Source organism: Capra hircus, chromosome 3 (assembly GCF_001704415.2).
Source record: "Capra hircus breed San Clemente chromosome 3, ASM170441v1, whole genome shotgun sequence".
In the NCBI taxonomy this organism is placed as follows: domain Eukaryota; kingdom Metazoa; phylum Chordata; class Mammalia; order Artiodactyla; family Bovidae; genus Capra; species Capra hircus.
Window position 1 is genome coordinate 73,791,714 of NC_030810.1, and position 27,535 is coordinate 73,819,248.

General features: G+C 34.0%; 1 protein-coding gene across 4 annotated transcripts in view; it reads left to right on the forward strand.

Moving 5' to 3' along the window:
- PTBP2 (polypyrimidine tract binding protein 2) overlaps nucleotides 1–27,535 on the forward strand; it is an 81,685-nt gene that overhangs the window by 49,335 nt on the left and 4,815 nt on the right. For 2 of the 4 annotated variants that reach the window (XM_018045801.1, XM_018045802.1), the window contains exons 8-11: nucleotides 6,160–6,355; nucleotides 23,104–23,258; nucleotides 24,716–24,749; nucleotides 25,168–25,260. In XM_018045801.1, coding sequence (XP_017901290.1) covers nucleotides 6,160–6,355; nucleotides 23,104–23,258; nucleotides 24,716–24,749; nucleotides 25,168–25,260 — 478 coding nt within the window. The remainder of the gene's footprint in view (nucleotides 1–6,159; nucleotides 6,356–23,103; nucleotides 23,259–24,715; nucleotides 24,750–25,167; nucleotides 25,261–27,535) is intronic. The other 2 variants (XM_018045803.1, XM_018045805.1) reach the window with 1 other exon arrangement.

Genomic DNA, 27,535 nt, shown 5'->3' on the forward strand with positions numbered 1-27,535 from the left:
CCAGAGAATATCACATAATCTAACCAGTTGATACCAGTTTAAACTCATCAGCATTAACTACAAATAGGCCCTCTACTCTGCTTGCAAAGTCTTACCACGTTTCTTTAGTCAGCATATTCTCCCATTTTCCACAGTTGTCTGTATCAGATAGAAATTTGTCTTTCTACCAAGTCGCTTTTCACTCTTACGACCTTGCCTACTCCTTCTCAGAAAAAAAATAGAAACTGTCAGATGGAAACTCTTACCAGCTTTTCTCACAAAATATACTTATACCCACACATTTCTTTCTTCTAGATATAAGGCATAGATATTTCTAAGACCAATAAACACCAGATACCACCGTCTTCTGCCTCTTAGGAGTCTTTGTACTGTTATCTCCCCTTTCCCTACTTATTGTAATTTGGTTTCAGCACCCATTTGCTCAACAGATTCTCCGCAGTGTCACCAGGGATCACTGGAGTAGCTAAATCTCAACAGAATTGTTTAGTCCTCTCTTACCTAACCTCTAGGTAACCTTTCACACTGAATCTGTCTTTCCCTTTCTTAAAATCCTTTTTTTTCCTGGTCTTTAACACTTCTCACCTAGATATATCCCACCTCTCTGTTCATTATTTGTTATATCCCTCCCCTTCTTCTAGGGGGACCTCACCTGTTATACACAGCTTAGTTATACTTTGTGATTCTGACAGTACTCACATACCTTTATTTCTAGGTCACACATCTTCTAAGAGACCCAGGCTGGGACTGTGGAGCACCTTCAGACTTACTGTGTTCAATTAAACTCCTGTCAACCCCACCACCACCACCATCAAAAATACTAAAATCTGCATTTCATATACTATTCTCTAGGTATTGATCAGGTCAAAGTATCATCAATCCAAGAAACAAGACAGAAAACATTGAATCTTCCTTTCTTCTTCCTCCTTTCAGCCTATCACCAAATCTTACTAATTTTAGATCCTAAATTTCTGTTCAGTCTATCCTTTTGTCTCCAACTCTTCTTGTCATCACCGTAGTCTAAGCTAGTGTTTTTCAAAGTGCTAGTCTCCAATGCTATAAGAAGCTTGTGCCAACATGCAGATTAGCTTACTTTTAGCTATAGTGTGTTTACTGTCAATATTGATCCTAAATTCTGATGCAAACTTCTCTTCATGCAAGGTGAACTGGGCTGCTAGTCCATAACCACAGTTTGAGTAGCACTGATCTAAACCGTCAAGCCATCTCTTAAATCTGTGCCTCATTGGCCTTCTAGTCTAAATCCAACACTGTTTGTTTTAAGAATGATCTCAACTTAAAAGTCATATTTCTTCCTTTCTCTGTACCCTTCAATGACTGATTTTTGTCCTTGGTATAAAAATGCTCTTTCTTTAACATAGCTTATAAAAACTCTAAATCTTGCCTCTCCAGTCTCATCTTATATCTCTGTAACCATATTGGGCTTTTTTTTTTTTTTAATGTTTTTTTATTGTGGTAAAGTCACATAATATAAAAAATACTATTTTAACCATATTTAACTGTACAGTTCAGTGGCACTAAGCACATTCACATTGTTGTTCAACTTTCACCATCATCCATGCCCTGAATTTTCCACCTTCCTAAACTGAAACTCTGGCTCCATTAAACACTAACTCTCCAGTCCCCCTTCCCAACTTCCACTCCCCAGTCCCCTGGCATCTACTAGTGTACTTTCTGACTATGAATTGGAGTATTCTAGGTATCTCATAAATGGAATCAAACAGTATTTGTCTGCACCTAATGTGTATTGGACTTCTTTAAATTCTTGTGTGTGCTGTATATTCTCTGATCTCATAGGCTTACAACTTGCTATATTCTATGTACAGAAATACTTTTCTCTTCATCTCTTTATGACCAACTCCTCATTTCCCTCTTTCAAGTTTCAGTTTAGAAGTCTCTTCTCCAGAGAGGTCTTCTATAACCTTTCAACTAGATTTGATCCCTTCTTTTCTTAGTTCTCACCACCACAGATCACATTTATAATTACTTATTAAGTGTCTGAATTCTGGAGAAGGAAATGGCAGCCAACTCTAGTATTCTTGCCTGGGAAATCCCATGGACAGAAGAGCCTGGTGGGCTATAGTCCATGGGGTTGCAAAAGAGTTGGGCATGACTGAGCAACTAAACAAAAAAGTGTCTGTGTTATGTGTTGGACTATAAGCTGTATAAGAGTGGTTGTCATGTCTGCTTTGTTCTCTGCTGTATTCTTAGAACCCAGCACATTATAGGTATGAGGGCATTTTTTTCAACATGACACAACTTACCCAGCAGCTGGTGTGCTGTAGATCTCTTCCTACCTTTCAACCATCCATGTACATCTCAGTGTATGATAAAATGAGTCAGATCTAAACTTTGTAATTCAGTTGCTACATTTTTATGCTTGTTAAAACAGTAGAAATCATGTAAAATTTACAGGTAAGGAATAATAGTTTGGGAAGAGAATTTCAAGCCTGCTTCTCTACGTCTGTAGTGATAGTTGTTCACATGATTGAGAGAATGAATAAATATCACCTATGCCTTGGGAATTCATTTAGCAGGCATAGTGTTTCTTTAGGTTTGGAGGGGAAGAGAACTTAGAGTGTCCTTTTAAAGTATGGTTCAGAACCTTCTTTTCGTATAGATTGCTTATAAAAAATGGGACTCTTAGGCTCCTCTGAGCTAACAGTTATAATCTTTGGGGTTGGAGCCCACTGCTCTGTTTAGTTTTTCAAGCCCTGGGAATCACTGCCATGTAAAGGGAGCTTGAGTGACATTGCCAACCAGACTCTTGCCATGTATTAGTTACGATCTTTGGCAATTACTTTCAGTTAATTGGAATTATTTCCCCCTAGCATTTTATTTTATAAGAGAATAGTAACTCAGGAAAAAAGCATCTTAAAAATGGAGTTTTATTAGTGAGGGTTGGAGGGGAAAAATTTAACCATCTCCTGAATTTGTTCTGAGGTTCGTGTATATTGCAGTCCAGTCTGTTTAAAAATTTCTGAAGTCAGGGGGACACATGTACACCCATGGCTAATTCATGTTTATGTATGGCAAAAAACATTACAATATTGTAAAGTAATGATCCTCCAATTAGTTAATTTAAAAAAAAAACCCTCTTAAGTCAACCAAAAAGGTAATGTTACGTATATTGAGGTTGGCATTTAGGGTGGTAGTCACCACCAGTAATCACCAATCGTTGTAAAAATAATAATTATCAAATAGAAAGTAAACTATTTTAAATGATCCTCACATTTATTACTGAAAAGGCCCTAATGCCTTTTTCAGAAATCTTTTTCAGTGTATTGGCAAACAAAAATGTCATTCCCTTACTGTGGCTTTCTAGTTTAGTTTCTGTATTTTCAAGGTATAGAAAGTGAAGTTGCTCAGTTGTGTCCTACTCTTTATGACCCTGTGGACTGTAGCCTACCAGGCTCCTCCCTCCGTGGGATTCTCCAGGCAAGAGTACTGGAGTGGGTTGCCATTTCCTTCTCCAGGGGATCTTCCCGACCCAGGGATCAAACCCGGGTCTACCACATTGCAGGCAGACGCTTTAACCTCTAAGCCACCAGGGAAGCCCTCAAGGTATAAAAGTAGACTCCTTTTCATTTGTATCTTTAAAAATTATTTAATTTATACAACCCTGAAATTGTAACACACTTGGTAGAAAATTGTAACACAGCTTTTAGGGGTATTATCTACTTTTATTAGGAATATGTGCAGTTGACACTGCACAGTGACACTGTGTCTTTTGGAAATCCTATCATTAATGATTCCTTCCAGAAGAGTATATTTCATTAAGTTTCATTAGTGGCTTTTCCTATTTTTAATCCATATGCAGTGTTTCATTGTGTTGTTAATTATGCATTCTGTATTTAACATCTTTACTGAGTTTATCATGTTTTTGACATAAATGTTATATTTACTATGAAGATATTTTTTCCTGATTGTTTTCATGTACTCTCCAAACTTTGCCTTTGCATAGATACATTTGAGAGGCTTTTTTGCAAATTAACTTGGGCTTTTGCTGTCAGAAATCTTTGCTCCAGCAAGATCACTACAATCTTGATTGCTGAACACTGACTGACTTGTGTGCTACTGTTATTTCCTGGAAGTTGGCAAATAACGATGAGCTTAAAGTGAGCTTGCATATATAGTTTAATTTGATTTTTCTTCTTACTTCACTTGTTGTCACTTTACCTCAGCCAACTATTGAAAATACCTGGATTTCTATTATCATGTATCCTTAGCTCTTTTTCCTCTCCCCTGTTGCTAATATACATATTGTTTCCTGATTTCTCTAGCTCTTGTATCTAAGGTACAGTTTTGTGTATGCCTTGTGTGTATTCCTTGTATGTATCTTAGGTATATCTGTGTATAATACCTACATAAAGGGTTTTTTTTTTTTTTTTGGTTAAAGGTTTCTAGACGGCTTTCAAGCAGTTAGCATATTCTTTGTAGATATTTGGCAGTCAACCTCTTTGATAGAGCTTTGCCCCAAAGAAACTCTGCTTGTTTTTAAATTAGTCATTTTGCATCAGTATCTTACTTCTTGGGTTAATTGAGGTACTATGATCCAAAGCCAGGTCTGTTCTTCCAGTATATCAGATTTTTCATATATTATTGAAATAGTCAGCTAAGAGTGAACTTTGACATTCATATCTAAGGTAGAGACAGATCTATTACGTGGCTCGCCATTTCCCCTATAGGAATGAGTAAATGAAGACCTATTTTCAGTGCTTTGTTTGCTTTTATAGCAGAGTGCTGGATTAATTACTTATTAAGTATTGAATAAGAATTACTTACGAAGTATTGAATTAATACTTACATTACTCTGCCTGAGAGTGTTGATACTTCCCATTCTCATGTGATGATAGGTGCTTTCCCTAATTCAAATAGAATTCAAATCCTGATGTGTATGTAGTTCCTTTATGTGAATATAGAAATGGGTAAAGTTGTGTTGAATTGTGTTTTTAAGTTAGCTTTTAGCTTGGTAAATATATTCACTTGAATCTGAATTTTGTATGTTAAAGGAAAGGGTTTTCCTCTTTTCACAGAGTGGGAATATTTTAAATATAATATTTTAACTATAAACTTTATATACAAATCAGCTATTGAGGTTTCCTTTTTCCATAACGGAACACTCTTGGCTATTCTTAAGTCTGTTTCAGTTACGTTCCTTCTCCAATAATACAGCCATTACAGTAGTCATATTGAAGTAATATAAAAATTCTCTTTCAAACATCAAATGTGAAAAATATGTTTGTCTACTATTAATATAGTTCTATATTTATACACCTAGTAGGTCTTGGTCTACATCATATCAGGCTTGATCTGTTTATGTACTGTTACCCAAAGAATTTTTGTTTTATTTTTGAAGTGAATTAGAGCTAAACATGTTCTTCATTTCTGAACTGTTACTTTATACAGAAAATGTTTATTTTTCTAATAAAAAATCAACAATATATTCCCCTGTTCTCTAGTTTGTTCCAGGCTTCTGTCTAGCTGGAGTATAAATGGCAATTATATAGGAAGAGAAAAAAACATAACAGCAGCATATTTTTTTAATATGCTTGATATGCCTTTTTCTATGCTTTATAATTCATGATACACTTGCACACATGTGGTCTTTTATCTAATCCTTACAATAATCCTGCAAGGAAGCATGGCAGCCATTGTCATCTGTCTTCCAGATTCTGAGATTAGAAAAGATTAAATAACTTGTTCAAGGTGACCTAATTGAGTGGTCTTTCAATTCTAGAGCATAAGTATTACCATCCAGCAAAAAATATGTGTGTAATAATTAACTTTAAACTATTGTGCAAAGTATTGATATTACAGTGCTACTTTGGCAGGATGAACTATATTTGTGAACTTTGTTTTTTTTTAATTAAAATATTTGCAGGTTTTTGAAATTAAAAGTATATTAGCATATATATTTAACTGGTTATATTTTATATTTAAGTATGCTTTCTATTTAAAGACAGTAGTATTTGTGGGAAACAATATACATACAGCTAGTGTAGCAAAGAAGAGTATCTAATTTGATCCCTTTTCTGGCAACTTTTATTATGTGCAGCTTTTCATTGTTGAGTTTTTTGTCAGTTGTACTTTTTCTAATTTTTATCTCTTAAAATTGCTGATACACTTTATTCACTTTTACAGGCCCTAGATGGTCAGAATATTTATAATGCTTGCTGTACTCTAAGGATTGATTTTTCCAAACTTGTGAATTTGAATGTAAAATACAACAATGATAAAAGTAGGGATTATACTCGACCTGATCTTCCATCTGGGGATGGACAGCCTGCATTGGACCCAGCTATAGCTGCAGCATTTGCCAAGGAGACATCTCTCTTAGGTATGATTTTTATTGTCTGTACCACTTCTGCCAAATGGGCAAGTGCCCCAAACTCCAGTAAGTATAATGAATCTCCCATTTTGAAATTTAAGAAATTATGTTAGATTTTTCCCCCCCCTCAGGTAAGAATGTATATGAATACTGTTGGAAGAAAAACATAAATTCATAAGTATAATTAAAGTTGTGTCAGCATTCCTTTGACCTATCTTATCTTCTCTCCCAAAATAGAAGAGGAAAAGCTCTAATGAAAAAATACTGTTAAGTTCTTAATAAAACATTTACACTTTACAGTCATGCTATCTAGAGGCCATTGTGCATATTCAGTCTTAATTGTTTCAGATAGATTGGTAAACCAGTCTGATGGTTTCAGTTTAGCCCTGCACAAAAAAACCCAGAAAGTTAACAGAGGCAGCATATAATGGGAGTAGGTGTATGGATTTTTCAAAGCATATTGTAGTCTTAAAACACAGTTTTACCTAGGAAGAATTTTATATAAAATTTATTTTGGTGTTTATTTGCATTTTGTCTTAGTTATTATATTTCACCTCATTCAGCAATGGGTTTGACCCACCTAATAAAAAACCACAAATATTTGCAACTAATAGTTGACAGAGTCAAGATGAAGAAAAAATAACAGAAAATGTTTTGTAAGTAAAATAAATGATTTATAGCTTCAGATGAAATTTTAGTTTCTTTTTGATGTATTCAGGAAATTCTTGGTTTCTGAAGTTTGTAAGATTATCATTAAATGAATGTTTCTGGACATATGGAACCTAAGATTGATGAATCGCAAACTTATTCTTACTGTTTATCTTATTGCTGTTGCTAAGCATTGTCCAACTCTTTGTGACCCCATGGACTGTAGCATGCCAGGCTCCTCTGTCCTCCACTGTCTCCCAGAGTTTGATGAATATAAGCTGAGCTTATATTCATTAATTTAAAAAGAAAAGGCATTAAAATAATTTTTACAAATACTTACTTAGTGTGGAAATATAACGTGTTATCCATTTATAAATATGTTATATAAGTGATACATCATCTATGAACAGAGAGACACTAATGCACGAGAAGCATTTGATATTTGAAATTAATTCTGATAATTTTAGACAAAACTGACCCCTTAGTCTGATTGTCTAATACAACTTGCAGAAGTTATAGCAGTTTATCATCATAATGAATTCTTTAGGTTGATAACATTCTTTCCTGAGAGAATCTCTATCAGTATGTGGGCTTAGTTTAAAGCTTTATTTCCTCAACTTGGCTTGTAAGTAAATAATACTATTTTATGGTGTACCATTTTTTTAAAGTCTAGAATGAAACAGTAGTGAATGATACATGGCCTTTGCTTATAATTGTTACTATGAATTCTTAATTTTTTTACTGATAGAACTTATAGAAAAGACAAAAATCAACATTTATTGAATAGCTTCTAGATCCCAGGGGTTCTGCAAGGTACTTGGCAAATACATTATTTAATTCTTAAAATAACCAAAGTAGAAGATGATGTGAAGATTTTATCGTGTTCCTAAGAAGTTTAAAATTTTATGTTCAACTCATTAAAGAAACAATGGTAAAAGACTGAGAAATTTCAGCTAGTTTCAAACATAGGACTTTCTTAGACACATAATCACTTCCTTGGACCCTAAGAGCTATGTGTATTTGCCCATTGGAAGGGGTAGTTGATGAATTCATGTATGTTTTTTGGATTCTGGGTAGAGTCATGGATTTGTCTATGGAATTTATAATTTTTCTTGTAATGACCTTCATGGAATTCTTTTTTAAAGTAATAAGAAATAAGAAATCTTTCTCATAAAAGATTATACAGTCCTGGCATAACTAACTTTTGTCTTATTCAGTGCTTTTATCATTTCTCAAGTGTTCTATGTTTTTGCATTAAAAGAATGTGAGTAAAGTTGCTCAGTTTTTAGTAAATTCATTTGGTGTCTTCTTGCTGCTCTGTCTTGAAGATTTCAATATAATATTCTGGCATACCTTGTTTCAGTGTGCTTCACAGATATTGTGTTCTTTTACAGATTGAAGGTTTGTGGCAGCCCAGCATTGTCAGATGATAGTTAGCATTTTTTTAGCAATAAAGTATTTTGTAATAACGGTATATACTTTTTTTAAACATAATACCTTTTGCACACTTAAACTACCATATAGTGTCAACATAGAAAAATATTTTGGGGTGAAAATACGTGAATTCATCTTTCTTTATTAAATGACTTCATTGTTTACATGTTTCAATGGTTTTCACTGGGATTTTTTAAATTTTAAATATCCTCAAATAGTTTTTGAAAGGTGAGTTATAAATTCTAAAAATCAAATAAAGGAATTTATTTATAATTCATAAGAGATAACTACCTATATTTTGATATATTTTTTCTTGTTATGTAAATACATATTTGTAAAAAACTAAAATCACACTATTTGCAGTTTTGTGTTTGTCATTTTATTGAGGTTTTTTTTTTTTTTTTTGAAAAACTAATTACAATAGCAAGATAGCCTGCTAATGGATACATAATACTTTTGGATTTATGTTGGACATTTAGTTTCCCTTCATACTTTTCATTAATATAAATGGCATTGTGACCACCAATACCTGTATGTAACGTTTTTGTCCTTTATTTACTTAGACTAGATTCTAGAACTAGAATCATTGTGTCAAAGAAATGTTAAAGCCTTGTGATTCTTGTTTCAAATTTCTTTTCAGAATGGTGATAATTAATTTAACACACATGGTATATGAGGCTGGCTATTCTACTTTTTCCTGTTCAGCATTGAGTATTAATACTTTTATTTGCTAGGGTATTAATAAGGATGTCAGATTATTTTAATTTCTACCATTTTATGAAATAGTTCATAATTTCTAAATGTTCATGAGATATTTACAAATCTGAATTGGTTGTGTGGATTCTTTCTTTTGGAATATACAACACATGAATGTATATTAAGGATATTTTGCTCATATTTTATGAGCTAAGCATTCAGCTTTATTCTGTTACTGTAGATTGGCCGGTTATGGGAAAAGATGTTTTAAAATAATTCATCATAATCCAAACATTTCCATTTATAGGACATTAAGGTAACTTTTTTTGTACCCCCGCCCCCTTCACTCACCTTTGGCGGATAGTATAATCTTTATGAAGAATTACTTACTATTTTACTTTGTAAAGTAGTCAGCAGACACTGTAGTGACTAGTGACATGCAATATTGCTTTAGTAAGGTCATACCTTCTGGAATGGTGACTAAATTTTTTTCTCTGTTTATTTGCTTTCACTGGTATCAGTCAGGTGACTTCAGATTACAACAAACTAATATTGATAGGATCCATTTTCAGCTTGAGTCTTTCTTAAGCAGTACTTGTTCAAAGTGAAATAATTTATAGATATCCCTATATTTAAAAAATTCTGTAAGAACACAGATAGAAAAGAAAGTGAGTGAAGTCACTCAGTCGTATCCAACTCTTTGCGACCCCATAGACTGTAGCCCACCAGGCTCCTCTGTCCGTGGGATTTTCCAGGCTAGAGTACTGTAGTGGGTTGCCATTTCCTTCTCCAGGGGAATCTTCCCAACCCAGAGATCGAACCTGAGTCTCTCACATTGTAGGCAGCTGCTTTACCGTCTGAGCCACCAGGGAAACAGATAAGTAGGTGATAATTCTTTTCTGCTAATTCTTTTCACTTTATTTTGTATCATTTTTGTATCTAAGCAGTTGACTGAGTTTAGTCATTTTGAAATCAATATTATAAATTTTAATTGGTTTATTTTACACAGTAAGTTTTTAAAACTAGCATGTATATGTGGCTTCTCTGCTTCTTTCAGTTAGGAATCACTGTGTCGTCACAAACGCAGTTTAAGAATGGAGATGAGTGCTTTGTAATTAGTTAGAAATCTGATGTTTAAATACATAATCACAAACCTGGCAGACTATTAGTTATTCTTATTCTACATCAAAGAACAAGGTGACCAAAAATCCTTGAGATTATAAATTGAGATGTTGTTATAATGATCATTTTATCATGTTTAAGAAGTGTAGTTAATTTATTAAGGGGTGGATCACTGTTAGAAAATTGCTAAAAATAATTTTTCATGATCATGCTATCTACATTTTAAAAATTAATGCAGTTAATACGTTCCAAGAATACTTTAGAGCCTTCTGTGAGCAGCCATTCTCATCATATAGTTTTAAAAGAAAAGCAAACTTTGTATAAGATATTTTGGTGTTAAAATAATTGATGATTGAGAATAGCTGTAACAACCATCTAGGTAAATCTGTAACCCTTATGGATCTGTGCTTCTCAGTTTTCCTTCACATCAAAGTCACCAGGCCCTACCCTAGACTGAAAATCACTACAAGTGGGGTTCCATGCATTTGTAATTGTTTAAGATTCCAAGATGGTTTTTCTATGTAGTGGGAGTTGAGCATTACTGCTATAGAGAAAGTATGCAGTATTTTAGATGCTTTATTTTAGCTTTTTAGCACAGTTATTAGCGTTCTTATAAAAACATTCTTCATAGCTGTTGACCCACTATTTTAATACTTTTATTCATGCCTTGTAACTCTGATAGAGTTCCACTGATAGATGTTCAGTTTAACTGTTAAATTGAATTTACTTTGCTTTTCTTTTCTACGTGTTTATGATATATAAAATTAACAAGCAAACTTGTTTTTAAAATATTTTTTTGAAACTTAATATTTTAAAACTTACTTTAAATGACTTGTGAACGCTTTTTTTTGAATGGGTTATTTACATGGTGATTTTTTTTAAAAGCTTTTATTTAGAAGTTTTTTTTATCATATACTGATGTAATAAAGCCTATATATTCATCATCTCAATTCACTAGTTTCCACACTTGTTATATCTGTTCATTTTTTCTGTTATATTTTAAAGCAAATCCTCAACATTATGTCATCTCAAACATTTCCATAATTTCTCTAAAATAATGACATTTTCTTACCAACCATACCTGATGGAAATCAATTAAAATCTGATCATAAAACTTACCAAAATTGAGAATGGTCTCTTAATGTTGAATACCCAGTTCATCTTGAATTTCCCCAATTGTCTCCAAAAACGTTTTTTAAGGGTTGATTTGTTCAGAATAGGATCTTTTCAAGAGCCACATATGGAATTTGTTAGCTATGTCTCCTGAGTGTCTGTTGTTCTGAAGATTATTAATATAGAGGTTATTTTTATATAGAGGTTATTAAAGTCCTCTCCTTCCACCCAACCCTCAGTTTCATTGACTTATTTATTATAGAAACCTAGTTATATCCTTTTAGAAAATGCCACAGTCTGGATTGGTCAGGTTATTCCCTTTTATAGTAGCATTAGCTTGTTCTTCAGTCCACTGCATCTTTTGTATAAGTAAGAAACTAGCTCCAAAAGCTTGATGAGATTCAGATTCTGTTACTTACATGTTCCTTGTGATCTCAGTTGGAAGCATAAAATATAAGGTTGGGTCACTTTTAGTGATTTTAGTGATGCTTTAAGATTGTGGTTTCAGGTGGTGACATTCTGTTCATTCCATTTTATTTTTCTACTAATGGTTTTAGTATCGACTAATGGCTGCTGCCTTTATTTCATTTGGAGGTTGCAAATTTTGGATTTTTCTTCTGAGTTAAACATTTCTTCTATAATAATTTGTTGAAAGTGTTTATTTTTCCTTTGTCAACTTAGGGCTCTTTACGGTTTGTGCAGGACAGTTAAGTTCTTGAATTTATTTACTAATTTTTAGTGGAAGAAGTTATGTCCAGCTTTTGTTTTTAGTTTATTATGTATGAGTGGGTACAGACTAGATTCTTCCCTACTTCTGCTTTAAACTTGAAACTCTTGATTACTTCCAGATTTTGATAGCCCTAGAGTGGTTTGAGATGGTGACCTTACCCTAGAAGTGAGTGTTTTTTAATTTATTTATATTATTATTATTCGGTCTTAATGGCCCCAAAATGGAAGAGGACTAAAGAGTTAAAGGACTAAAGAGAGCTAATCAAATTTAGGTATATTTATCTTAAACAAGAATTCATCCCATGAAATAACCAGGAAGCATAAAACTTTTTTCGTAAAACCTAATGGACTAAAATCACTTCTCTTAAAACTAACTGTGGTGTTGGGGGGGGATGCGGGGGGGAACCCTCCACCAGTGTGTTACTAATTCAGTCAAAAAGTTAGCATCTTTTTCCTTGTATCCATATGTATGTTTGCTCTGTGTCTTTTTATTCCTTTTGTAATATGATTCCATAGACATGCAGTAAAAAACATCTTCTGTGAAAACATTACTGTCTCATGTATCCCATTACAATAGAGTGATGGGGGCAGGGAACTGCAAAATTGGAGATTAGTATTGAGCTAATAGAGCAGTAATTGAATATTGTCTTAACAAATATATTTAAGTGCTGCCTGTGATTTTCCTTTTGTGTATGTGTTTTACAAAATAAAATGTATTTAGTGTTGTTTGTAGATACTTTGTAATAAATTTAAGCTGTTTATGGTTTCAGTATCCTCCAAAGGTGAATGTTACTTGGAAATTCTTGTTTGTTTCAGTGTTTTTACTGAACCATTCAATAGCACCAGAGCTTAGAAAGAATAAAATTGCCACTTGGTATATTGTAAGGCCACTTACAGTTCATCTTTGTGATACAGGTAAATAAATACTTTTGAGAAGGAAATGGCAACCCACTCCAGTATTCTTGCCTGGAGAATTCTATGGACAGAGGAGCCTGGCGGGCTGTAGTCCACAGGGTCTCAAACAGTCTAACACGACTGAAGGACTCACACTTCCTAGAAAGAAATGCTGGTGAAAAAGGAGTCTTAAAAATACACATATACCAGTTTCTACGGAGTGATGTTTTTTGGATGATTGGTATTGATAGAAGGGGTTAGCTTTTTTCCTACCACTGTTTTCTCTCTATAAAAGTTTGGCTCCACTATCAAAGTGCCTTAGGGAGATCCTTTTTGGGATAGTTCCTACCACAGGAATATCTTTTCAGAAAAGTAGTTTAAAAGTAATTATTTAAATTCCACCTTTGTTGCTTACAGTTCTTCATTTCATATGTTTTGAGGCAAAAGCATTTAAAATATTGTGCTTTAGAATGGAATTGGTCCCAGTCTCAGGAACCAAAAGGTTGATGCATATGGATATTGATAATAGCCTATCATTTATTGAGTATACGCCAGTGCATCATTCTTAACCCTCTTGAGAGTTAATCCTCACCATTCCTAAATGAATTTATCCTTATTGCCCCCATTTTATAGATTTAGAGACTGGAACACAAATTGATTAGCAGTTTGCTCCAATTCCCATCATTAGTGAGGGCCTGAGCCAGCCAGGCAGTGTGGCTCCAACAATCTGTCCTTCTAATAAACATTAAAATGAAATGCGCTACAGATTAGCTAAGCCTTTTAGCCTGCCTTTTTTCCCCCTATGGAGTTCATGTAGAATAATGTCATACATACAGTAAATTGGTAAGCCTGTAGGTTTAATTTCCTTCTTTTTATATATAGTGAGATATTTTCTGTTGCCATGACAGATTTTTTGTTGCCAAGTCCATCCAGTGTTTAACCTGGTTATTTCATGATTACAAAACCAAATATGAGTATTACTCATATACCTACTCTATAATTGGATCCAGAATAGGAGCTGTGTGCCTGTGTATTTATATATATGTGATCATTCATATACATATGATATATGTAAACCAATATATATATGGTCATTCATATACATGTGTATATTATATGATAGTAAACTGAATTTATATTTTTATTTTTTCACAAAATATACATTAAAATTTACATACCAAAATCTTAAACTTAGCAAAATCCTAATCTATAATATTCCATTATAAGACTAATTATAGCAAAGACAGTTATGGCCAGGAAATCACACCAAATAATTGATTTACTGCAGTCACATTTGAAAGCTCCAAGAGGCCAAAATAATTACTCACAAATATGAAAACATCCTAGAAATATTTCCTGGAAGTACTGAACCACACCCATTTTAAAGTATATCACTGAGTCTCAAACTAACAAAAGTTTTTAGAAACTACATAATTTAAAAGCCAGTATTTTATAATTTTCAACATAAATCAGAATTTTTTCATCCAAAGTTCATAAAAATACCTATCCAATAACTTTGATTTTCTCATTTTATTTCTGTTTTAACATCTAAGAGTTTAGAAACCGTAGTTGAGCTTGCCTACTTTTTCATGTGTGCATTTTTAGAAAACGTTGAGTTCTTTGGATTATTAAACTATCCTCTATTTTTCTGTGGCTGAATTAAAAAAAAATTTTTTTTTCCAGTTTTTAAAATATCTCTTCTAAAAAGTAAGTTGCAAGAGCTGAAGTTGAATTGTTCATTTTTAAATTTGGATAAAATTTTCACTTGTGAATCACAAATTAACTTGAAGCAGTGACCTTTAAAGAGTTTAATTCTTTTAGTATATTTTAAATAATACTTGAATTAACATTTTAAATCTTGAATTTTTTTTTTTTTTTGTCTTCTGAGCAAATGAAATGGTAATAGCATACTTTGAAGATACAATGGGCTGTAAACATTAGGAGAAAAACATTAATGCATCAGTTGGCATTTACTTATGCACCAGCACTCTCAAATAGAATAAACTCCTAACTGTAGGACTAAAATGTTAATTCATAGGCTGCTTTTTAACTATCTTGGATGCAAATTTTCATTCCCAAGTTCCTAATGGGTGATAATATAGTCTTTGCTTAACTGATTTTGTTATGGTCATTGATTATGTTGTTCTCAGCTGTAGCTTTAAGGAATTTCTTTTATTAATCCCGTGTTTACCTTCTCCTTTTCCATGATAGCCTGTCACATATTTGAAAACATTTTTCGTATTTATTCTGGCTTCATATTTTTAAAGCTAAACAGCCTGAGTTCAGTGGTAATCAACTTCGACGGCCTTTGGATATAGAAGATAATTCTAAATTAAATGAGATGGTAAATTTAATCTTAAAAAATTTTTGCTTTTAAGAGTTGACAATTATGTGTATGTGGTACTACTAAAAGAAAAGCCTTCTGAAGTATATTACTGCTATCTCTGCAATTAGTAGAAGAAAAAGTATGTATTTGTGACCAAGTATGAAATGCACCTCTTATCTGAAGGAGGTAAATATTATGCAGAAGGTTTTGAGTCTCTAAAGATGCACCAAGAAAACAATAGATACATATAGGAAATTTCATTTAGATTTTTTGTGTGAGTTCTTCCTAGCTTCATATTTCTCTTTTCATTTGTCAGTATTTCTTTTTCCTGTTAATTTTAAAATGGTATTTTATCTCCTAGTCTTCCTTTCCTTTTTTGCCCCCTTGGAGTGAATTTTTCTTACCCTTCTTAAGTAATTGCACTGAGCTTTTTGCATTCCTAGAAGGATTCTGCCTCAACTCAGTAGCATCCTGCTTAATTCATTCGTTGCATTTTTGATGGTTTTAGCACTGTGCTGGGTACTATAGGGTCTCAGAAAAATTGCACAATTTCTGTGCTTATAATCTGGCAGCAAGTATCTGACTATATATCTATTATGAGGCAAACTGAAATATGTAATAGTTATTATAGTATTAGAGTATAATCAAATGGGCACTTTATCATCCAAAGGAGAGAGTTGAAGTGTATTGTAGGCCAAAAGCCATTTGATTGGGATAAAAAGACAGGATTTATTTATTTTTACTTGTTTTTTTTTTTTTTTTTTTTTCAGCTATGCCAAGTCTTCATTGCTGTGTGAGGGCTTTCTCCAGTTGCAGTGAGTGAGGGCTATTCTTCATCGTAGTGTGCGACTTCTCCTTAGGGTGGCTTCTCTTGTTGTGGCGCATGGGCTCTAGAGTTCAGGCTCAGTAGTTGGGGTTCACAGACTTAGTTGCTCTGCAACATGTGGGATCTTCCCAGACCAGAGATTGAACCCGTGTCCCCTGCATTGGCAGGCAGATTCTTAACCACTGGACCACCAGGGAAGTCCAGAAGAAAGGATTTTGAAAACACTACATGAGCAGATGTGATGAAGAATATATCTTGCATATTTAGGAAGTGACAGGTATTCAGTTGTGAATGAGGCATAGGGGCATAGGAAAACATGAAAGGCAGTGAGGAGAAAAAGCATTAAGTTTGGGACAGGATCTATCCTCAGGAGTATACTGGAGACTATTAGTCTAAGTAAGATTAAATTGTGAATCTATACTAGGGATAGAAATGAGAGTGGAAAGAAAGAAACATGAGGAAAATTAAACATAAAAGTAGTAAGACTTAGAATTTATGATATGATGACTCACTAGGAGTTAAACTTGAGAAGTACCTAGACAGTAGGAAATTCATTCCTAGGACTTAGGCAAGAGTTCTTTGCTGTTGCGAATTTGAAAGGCCAGAGGATTGATACTTGAAACTTTGGTTTAAAGAGATTGGATCAGACAGAGGGCTTGAGGATGGGGAGAAATTGGATAAAGGTGGACCAAACAATACAAACGTCTGGTTATAGGATAAATAAGTACTAGGGTTATAAAGTATTACATGATAAATATAATTTACACTGCTATATGTTATATATGAAAGTTAGAGTAAATCCTAAGAGTTCTCATTACAGGAGAAAGATTTTTTTCCTGTTCTTGTTTTTATCTGTGAGATGATGATGTTCACTATACTTAACTGTGGTGATCATCTCATGGTGTATGAGTCAAATCATTATGCTGTCTGTACACCTTAAATTTATACAGTGCTATGTGTCCATTATCTCTCAATAAAACTGAAAAAAAAAAAAAAACTTTAGGATTCCCAAGTGTAAAAGAGCAGGAGGGCTAAAGTCTTAAAACTTTGAGCAGTGTACATTTATGTTGTGGGAAAAGTAAAGAAGCAAGAGATCAAGGGATAAAATAAGATTAAAATTAGAAGTGCTTTTTCAGTTTAGTAGTGACCATAAAGTTTATTCTTATTCATAAGAATGGGTATAAATCAAATTATAATGAATTAGGAATATAAATATGATAAAATATTTACTCTTTGAAGTAACACACTCTTGGAAGGAAGGAGAAGTGGGATGGTAGTTGAAAAGCAAGAAGTATGCATAATCATTTTGAGGGTAGGCTCAAAATCCAGACATCCTCGATTCAAAATCTGGCTCAGCTTTGCTGTCTTAGATTTTGCATTAGTCATGGATATGATAGTAATATCATATTCTAAGGCTAGTGTTGTGAGGATTAAATGTGTTAATGCATACAGAGAACTTTTCACAATACCTGACACATAATGAGTGCTAATTTCATATTAGCTAGTATTTGTTTTGAAGGCTAGCTTAAATCCTAGAATTGATTGTAGTAGATTGGATTGAGAATAGTGGAAGTGTTGGGGCAAAATATATAGAAAATTTTTAGGACCATTGTGAGAACTAAAAGGAACTTCTGTCAAGCTCACATAGAAATTTAGGAGCAGAGTTGGAGCCAGAACTGAAGTTGTCAGTTTTTTACAGTCTGTATTCTTTCTTCTCACCATGTGTATCTTTATAAAGAAAGGGGAACAGATGAAAGAAGGGAGAAGTTGTGAATTGGTTGAACATTTTGAGGGAATTCTCATCTCAGTCTTCCAAGATATTTGCTGAACATAAGAATGAGGGTCAGGTATAGGAGTCTAGTGGATTTTTAGGGAATTCTTGAAAACAGACTAGTAAATCAGCTAATGTTGAATAACAAAATGTGGACTCAGTTGCTTTTTGAGTGTGTGTGTGTTTTCACTTTAATATTTTACAAACCCAGCTGAAGGCATGTCCACAATATAAGATTTAATTTATCCAAGCCTGGCATAGTAGAGCATTAACAGATTAGTAGCAAGTAAGCCAAAATGCTCCAGCTACATAGTAAAGTCTAATCAAGGGAGAATAGAAAGGGAAGTGGATTTATCATATAGTCTAAAAATGGCTTAAGTGGTTGGTAAAGAAGTAGAATCAAGAAGATGGAAGAATGAAGTCAGGAAAGAGGATTTAAATGTTAGCAATGAATGGCGAAAGAAGAAAGTCAAAGATGTAGCAGAAGAAGCTGATAAAATAGATTGATATAGTAAAATCAGGGTAGAAGGAATCATGGGACCAGCATGTCAGACAGATTGCAGGATGACAAGAGCTGAGCGAGGAGAAGGAAATAAGGTGTGAAAGTCTTTATGTCATGAGAAACAATATCCCAGTGACTGACTGTTTTGATGAGAGATGTTTGCATGATATTAACATCAAAGGCATTCTAATTGGTGGTAGTAGAACAGCAGTTGGAAAGTAACATTGGATGGTGGGATAGTAGGATGCATCCCTTATTTCCCTTGGAGAAGAGTTTAGGGAGATAAAAATGAGGGTTATAAGAGAAGTTTCATTAGGATCAAGCAAGCTTTTAGTTAAACGTTTTCTCTGAGGAACATATTGAATAAAAGTGAAATTGTTAATGACAGAAAAGAAAAATGGGTTCTAGAGGGTGAAATAGAAATTGAAGGGAAAGTTGGTGGGAGAGGAGGAATGGGTTGTTTCAGGAAAGAATAGCAGTTGTCATTCTTGTCAAAGGTAAAATTTTTATTTTCAAATCAGGAAATATATTGTAAAAACTGCCCTCCCCACCCAGGACCCTATACTACATGAATTAGGATAAAACTCAAAGGTCCTACCACCCAATCCTCTGTTGAGTCATATGTGAGAATAACAGTCAACAGATAGATATCTTGAACAGGGCAAAGAAGTATAAGATCAAAAGATGATGGTATAATTGACATTGGATGGAAGTTTTAGAATAGGAAATGAAAGGATAAAACAAATTATGTATCTTTAAAAAGCATAGACAAAACTGCCATAGTCAAGAGGAGCCTTAAGGAGACATGACTAAATTTAATCATAGCATCCTGAAATAAAAGATATGAATGCATTCTGTGCTCAGTCATGTCCGACTCTTTACAACCCCATGGAGTGTAGCCCACCAAGCTCCTTTGTCCATGGAATTTTCCAGGCAGGAATACTGGAGTGGGTTTGCCGTTTCTTTCTCCAGGGGATCTTCCCAACCCAGAGATCAAACCCGTGTCTCCTGCTTTGGCAGGCAGATTCTTTACCACTGCGCCACCTGGGAAGCCAGGAAAAGAGGACATTAGATACAAATTAAGGAAGTCTGAATACTTTATGAACTTTAATAACAACATCTTAATACTGGCTGATGAATTGTAGCAAGTATATCATACTACTGCAAGATGTTAATAATGAGGGGAAAGGGGTGCCCAGGTTATAGGAACTTTGGAGAATGTTTAATTTTTCTACAAATCTAACTGTTCTAAAATAAGCTTATTAAAAATTACAGATAAAATTGGCAAGTGGTTTAAGAGAAGTTATCAAAAACAGTTTAATTCTTTCTTCTGTTGTGATGGACAAGGAATGTCTGTGTGCCTCAGCAGAATGTGACCTGAGGGGATAGAGGGATAGATGTATAACTTAAAATCACTTCATCCCCATGGACTTTGAGTCTCTATCAGATAGATATACGGCAGTGCGGCCATCAGTTTCAGTGGAGGCATGGCTGGTAACATGTCAGAACTATTACAGGAAATTTATAAAATGGCTGAATCACTCAAAATGCTGGGTGGCCCAGCTAATGAAAATCATTTCACATAGAAAGGGTCCCTGTGACACCTTCCTTTTCTTTAGCATCTGGCAGTATATGAAGCTCTTTGATGTTACTTGATTCTTACAACAATAGCAGTCCTAGAAGTAAAACAGGTGTTTTTATCCCCCATCATCAGTATGCATAGATAGTGTTTTTTACAGCATATTTGCTACCTTAAAGATGTTAATTCTTAAAATTATTTTTACAGCTAAAAGTAATCCATTAGAGGCAATGTATATAACATGTTCTATGTGTTTTTTTACAAAAGGAAGATAGTAAGTATATTGTTTTCTCTCACGGCTAGAAGTTAACATTACTATGAAAAATACAGAATTTGTTTCCAGAGTTTATTCTTACAGTATAAATAGTGCATCATGAAATACTTTGTAGGTTTTTGTTTTTATGTGGCAGATGTTGAGATTTACCTGGTTGACAGAATTTTTAGAGAAGAATATACTGAAAGAAATTGTGGGATCTATCTTCAGAGGCTTTTAAAGGTCCAGTAAAAACTGCAAGACTATTCTAGTGACTTAGAACTGCAAAAGATGACTGAAATAGTTTCTAAGTTACCAGCCTGGGAGAAGGAATAGTGAAGGAGAAGTACACGCTAGTGGCACTAAGCACAGTGACTCGCCTCATCTCTGAAAGTTTTTGCACCATGCTCTGGACTGCCTAAAATGAAGGAACATCATTTGGCAAGATGATAGATCATCTGGCTTAGTAGCATGGTAAGAATAAATGGAGAAATACAGAGACTGTGAAGTAGCATTTGGGCAGTAGCAACAACATTGGGGACGTCACAGCTTACATTCCACTTTTTGCTAAGCTTTCCATTGCTACTTTACTAGAAGGAGGTAAATTGTATCTGCTTTGAGTCACAAAATTTCATGAGAAAATTAATAGTCTCTTTTTTACTAAAGTGTAACATTTATTAAAATCTGGCATTCTGACTTTTTTTAAAATCAGGTTTTTCACACTTAAAAAGGGGCTTTAACCTAGACTTTCTTAATTACTATTTTAAATTAATTTTACTTATTCTTTTAATTCTCTGATTATTTTTTCATGATAAGGCTTGATGATTTAAGTAATATTCTACTACCAAGGTATCTCCATTACAAATCCTAGACTTAAAGTTTCTTTGAACAAAATTTCCATTGTCTTTGAATATTTTGGTGAAGTTTTATGATTGTTAATTGTGTGTTGGCATGGTAGAGATATATTTTAGAAGAAACCGTTTTCTATAGAAATGAAGTGTTTGTTTACCTAGACTGTTGTGTGTAGACTGATATATCAAATGTATTGATGTTTTATACGTGTTTCATTAATTAATAGTTTTTCGTGAATTAACAACAAAGAAAACTTACTTAGAACTATAAATTTGGGAACCTACATATCTCAGAGTATGCAGGAACTAAATGACTGTGAGTACATAGGAATTTGGAATGTATTGTTACATTGGCAGCATTTTAAGATATCCATTGAATGTTAAATGGAAACAACCTATGAAGTATAATGGGATCTCTGGTATTTGATATGGAGGTTGGTAATACCATAGAATAAGTGGTAGATACTAAAAGGTGCTAAAGGTTACTTAGTATGTATAGTAATTATTAGACATGAGGAGTTTCTGTGTTAAAATTAGATCCTTATTTCTGCATTTACTTTAAAAATAAAACTGATGAGTAAATGAAACAAGATTGGCCTTGAGTTAGTAGTTGTTAAACAGTTATGATGGATACATGGGGCTCATTATTCTAGTCTCTGTACTTGTGTATATGTTGGAAATTTTCCAAAACAAAGAGTGAAAAGTCCAAAAAATAAAAGTGAAGAAATAATAAAAAGGGGGGACTCCCAAAATATTGTATTGGGGGAGAAAAACTGTAAACTCACCCAGAGCTTGAATATATATGAGAAACACCATTCCACTGATGAAAGGTGCTCAGTAAAGATGAAAGCAAATCAGAGAGAAAATTTTTCCAAGTCGAAAACTAAAGAGGCTAAGAATTGTCAATCCTGAAGAAACTTCAGCCTGCCAATAAAAGGTCTTAGTAGTTTCTGTAAAGTAAACACATAAACAAACTTGGCTAAAAGAGTAAGATCTGACACCAGAGTTAACAGTACATCCTTATGACATGTACAAGAAAGCTGAAAAGAAGAAATAAAACATGAACTTATGGGACAACAGTACTAAGGGCCAGTTCTACCAGGTATGTCATGAATTAATTTTATGTAGGTTGAATGTTTATCTCCTTTATCATGGGAAGAAAAAAAAAACATGTAATTGTTTCTTTAGTGAACTAATATTTATTAAGAAATAAGCTAGTGTGTAAGAATATAAGGAATGAAAGGAATCAAAGTTTATTAATTGTTGAAAAGTAGATTAAAGATGCTGAGACAAAGGGAATTCTTTGGCATAAATGAAGAATCCTGAAGATGACAGAGCAATAAAGACTGGAAAGTAGAACGCTAGAAATAAGAAGGAAATGTTCACACTGGTAGGTAAAGCATAGGAAAATGCTGGTGCGCTATATTGACATCTTATTCTTTCTGTGGGGCAAGTGTTGTGTTTAAAAAACTTATACCTACCTGAGTATGGAATTAAGGAAGACAAATTTTGCTAAGATTTTCTTTAGGTCAGTTGAATACATTATATAATGTATGTTCAGGGTGATTTGTTTCTAAGAATGAAGGATTTGCTGTATATGTTTTGTGAGCTATAATTGTCTGATTTCAAGTAAGTGTATGAAGAAGATAGCACTTGTTATTTTTTTTAGATTTGACTCCTCACTGTGTGAACCGTGGAAGTGAATTTTACAAGTCTCTGACTTGGAAGTACATTCTTTTTGCTTTGTTTGCTTTTCCATAGGAAATGGAATGTTTTATATTTAATTTGTGACATAATACAGGTATGTACCTTGGTTCTAATACTTAATGATTTCATTGAAACCAGTGAATTTTCTCTGCTACTTACAACAACCAATTTTTCTAAATGTTATAAAAATTAACTTTCAGGAACCATTTGGAACGGTCAGCCCCAAGCCATCAGCCATCGTGCTTAAATTGGTTTTTGTAAACGACTTGTGTGTGTTTCGTAAAATATGCTTTATTTTAAAATTAGGGCTTCCTGTTGCAGCTGTTCCAGGAGCTCTGAGTCCTTTGGCTATTCCAAATGCTGCTGCAGCAGCTGCTGCAGCTGCTGCTGGCCGAGTGGGTATGCCTGGAGTCTCAGCTGGTGGCAATACAGTCCTGTTGGTTAGCAATTTAAATGAAGAGGTTAGTAAAATAATTTTCTAATGTCTATTTTTTGACTCCATTTCATTTGTGAAAGTTTTTCATGTTTATTTCATTTTGCACTTGCCTTTCTTTTTATGTACATTCATTAGTCAAAGTATTTTCTGTGTGTTTCTACTTCCAAATAAAATCTATGTACTTGTTTAGGTAATACTTTATTTCTGTAGCTAGTCATATCTCTTTTAATATATATATATTTTTTAAACTAACTGCCTATTTTTCCTAAGAAAAATATGGTGAAGTACTGTAGTTTGGCTTTTTTATCTTTTTGTTGTTCTCAAAGGCAAATATCTAATTTGCAGATGTAACTGTAAAACAATTTTGCTCTTTGCCTTTTCTAATTATTTGCTTGTTCATTTCATGCTTATGTGTCATTGCATTTTTTTAAATCTTATTTTATGTGAACTACTCTAATACATTTTTCTTTGAAGGTTCTTCCAAAGATCTTGACGAGGCACTCTTCCAGTCTTTCTTAGTAATTTTTTCTTTGCAGTTATTAGTCATTGTCTTCTAAAAATATTTTTCAACTTTACCTCTCCCCAAACCCCTCCCACCCTGTTAAATAAAATGTATTGCTGAGTTATTTTCTTTAGTTGTACATCTTATGTCTGGTATATTTTATTTTGATTGCTATGGAAGCTGGTATGAAATGTGGGAAGCTCAATGTATTAGTTTATGATGTTTAATTTGAATATTTCATTTTTAATTGGCCTCTGTTAATATGAACGTTAAGCTATTTTATCATTTAATACTATAGTCATTCACAGTTGTGCATGCTAAAATGTTTGAATCGGAGTGCCTTTGTGTTTTTTTTAAGAATTTTGCCTGCATTTCATAACCAGCCATGCTTATGCAGTTAAAAGTTCAAAGTTTAAAATTCCTATGCATGCTTTCCTTCCCTATGTTGAGATGAAATGCTGTAATTTACTCTTTGATATAGATGTACTTTACCCATATTTGTCTTGGATGACTACATTTTACTCAGTTTTTCTTGTACAGTACATAAACCAACCATTTTCTGACCAAATCCTGCATTTCCTATGTACTGACCTATATTTTATTTTTTTTTTTTGTTCCCCAATTCCTTATTTTTTTCTTCTGCATTGCTGTTTCCCTTCCCCATTTCATCCTTTTCCCTGTGTGTTCACCTTCCCTTTCCTTGTCTTTTCCCAAATGCCCATTCCCTTCCCTGTCTTATCCTTTATTTTCCTTGTCCTTGTCTTCATTCCCTGTCTCCATTCCCTATGTTCATGCTTCTGTGCTTGAACAAATGTTCCTCGGACCAACTTGCCCCAATTAACCGCCTTGAACCATGATCCATGACCACCTCACCATTCTGCGGGAACCACCCTTCGTTATGGATGATCTGTTCATCTCCGCTCTTCCTCGACTCTTCTCTCTTCTTGTCTTACGCTGCTTGCTCTTCTCTCCTTCTAAAGATGGTTACGCCCCAAAGTCTGTTTACCCTCTTCGGTATGTTATTGTTAGCACTATACTTTTATTATTGATTTGATTTTTGTTTCACCTTAATTCTTATTTGTAGCTAGCACTTTGGCTTAAAGTTGAATAGTAAATCTTTTGCTATTTTTCTTTGCTATTTAAAACTTTCCATAGACACAAAATTTGTTTTAATGCATGCTGATTTATTTTGCATGGTCTTTAATTTAATATCATTCACATAGCTTTGAGGGTTTATCAGAAATTATTCTTTTCAAAATTCACTGTTCAAAATCTTGATCTTCTTTATTCATTTGTGAGAATGATGAGTTTGAATGAGTGATCATGTTGATGTCTGAATGTTTCATTAATATGTCAGAAAGATAATCTTTAGCTGACTTGCATGTAAAAATTAATTCCATTTTTGGATTACCTCTCTGTGGCTCCAAAAAAGGTGTTTATGGAGATGTGCAGCGTGTGAAGATTTTGTACAATAAGAAAGACAGTGCTCTAATACAGATGGCTGATGGAAACCAGTCACAGCTGGGTAAGATTAAACTATGTGTCATCTATACGGCTTCAGTCTGATTTCAAATGTATAATGTAAACCTGTGAATAAAAACAAACTCTTTTATATCAGGAAGAAACCATTTATTAATAGCCAAGGTTCACAGTGTCATGTTAATTTTCATATTTTAACGTGAATAGTTGTATATGATGAACATATTTGTATTTTTGCTATTCTCTTACCATTTCTTGCTTGGAGTTTAATGGAAAAAGGTTTTGGTTTCAAGATTGAAATAACAGTTTCACCTAAGAATTATGATATATGTATTAAAAGATTCTTAGCATTTTTCATTTCTGGTTACTCCCTATAATTGAAGTTAACTGTTAATATAGTCCATGGAATCCTGATTAACACCATGTTAATTTAATTCTTCTAAGGTCATTTGAAAGTATTTGACAGAACTTAGTAAAGAGTGACATGAAGTGTAATTTAGAGATTCCAGGTTACTATAAAATGAAAAACTTAAACCAGATGCCCCACTTTAATCCTTTTTGGAACCTTAAAATGTACTTCAACAAGTTGCACTTATATTATTAGATAAATAATTGATCACTTAATTAGCATCTCATTCAATTTCATGCACAAAGTCAAATCAGATAAATCCAGAAGGTAGTTGCATATTCACAGTGTGATTGACTGTAAATGTCAGTATGATGTTAGCTTATAATTCTGTTCATTAAGATTCGGGGATGATGGTACTTCAGACCGTGTGTACTCACATTATTAATTTTGAAATTTGCCATTTTTGGTGTAGAAACTACTGTATTTTTGCTATTATATCCAGTGAGATTCACAGACTAACAGCATGATAAACCAGACCTTTTAGCCTTTGGCATCAGATAGAAGTTTGAAATTCAGTTTCTTACCAGCTATTAGGGTAGCCCAGGCAATGTATTGCTGGCAACCCACACCAGTACTCTTGCCTGGGAAATCCCATGGACGGAGGAACCTGGTAGGCTATAGTCCTTGGTGTCGCTAAGAGTCAGACATGACTGAGCGACTTCATTTTCACTTTTCACTTTAATGCATTAGAGAAGGAAATGGCAACCCACTCCAGTATTCTTGCCTGGAGAATCCCAGGGACAGAGGAGCCTGGTGGGCTGCCGTCTATGGTGTCACACAGTCGGACATGACTGAAGTGACTTAGCAGCAGCAGGCAATGTATAAAATTTTATATATCTGGCTTTCCATTTTAAAAAATGGAGATGTCTGTCTTTAGTGGAAGTTATATAAAAGTGCTGATTGTGTCATTGTGTGTGTGTGTGTTAGTTACTCAATCCTGTATGACTCTCTGCGACTCCATGGACTATAGCCTGCCAGGCTCCTCTGTCCATGAAATGTTCCAGGCAAGAATACTAGAGTGGATTGCCATTCCCTTCTCCAGTGATATTTCTGACCCGGGGATCAAGAGCAGGTCTCCTCCTGCATTGCAGGCAGATTTTTTACCATCTGAGCCACCAGGGAAGCTCCTTGATGATGTCATAGATGCTCATTATTCCTTTCTTTTTTATCTGCTTATGTACACTTCTGTATTCTGGTTAGTGATAGTCATTGCCATTATTGTCATGTGCTTTATAGGAAGCCTTTTGCAGTGTTTCATAGTTGACAGAGCATTCTCAAATGTTTGATTTCTTTTTTCTCATTGTGTGAGATGTGGGTGGTGGTGGTGGTTGTTCATTCGCTAAGTGGTGTTCGATTCTCTGCACACCAGGCTCCTCTGTCTTCCGCTATCTACCAGAGTTTGGTCAAATTCATGTCCTTTAAATCAGTAATGCTATCTAACGATCTCATCATCTGCCAGCCCCTTCTCCTTTTGCTTTCAGTCTTTCCACATTACCCTTATAAATAAGGGATACAAGTACCTGTTCAATCAAATTCTTCTGGATACTTTTTGGTTTCTTATATAAGGACTGTTTAAATAAGTGGTGCTTTAATTTTTACTATACTTGTGTTAGTCTGCTTGGGCTGCCATAACAAAATACAACAAACTGAGTGACTAAAACAACAGAAATTTATTCTTAAGTTCTGGAGACTAGTAGTTAGGTGAGAACAGATGTGGTTTCTGGAGAGGACTTTCTTCCTGGCTTGCAGACCAGCTCCCTTCTCCATATGTCCTCACATGGCCTTTCCTGGGAACCTTCCTCAGCCTCTAAGGTGCTGATATCTTTTCCTGTACAAGGACATCAGTCTAACTGGATTAGGGCCTCACCCTTATGACCTCTTTTAACCTAAATTCCCTCAGTAAAGGCCCTGC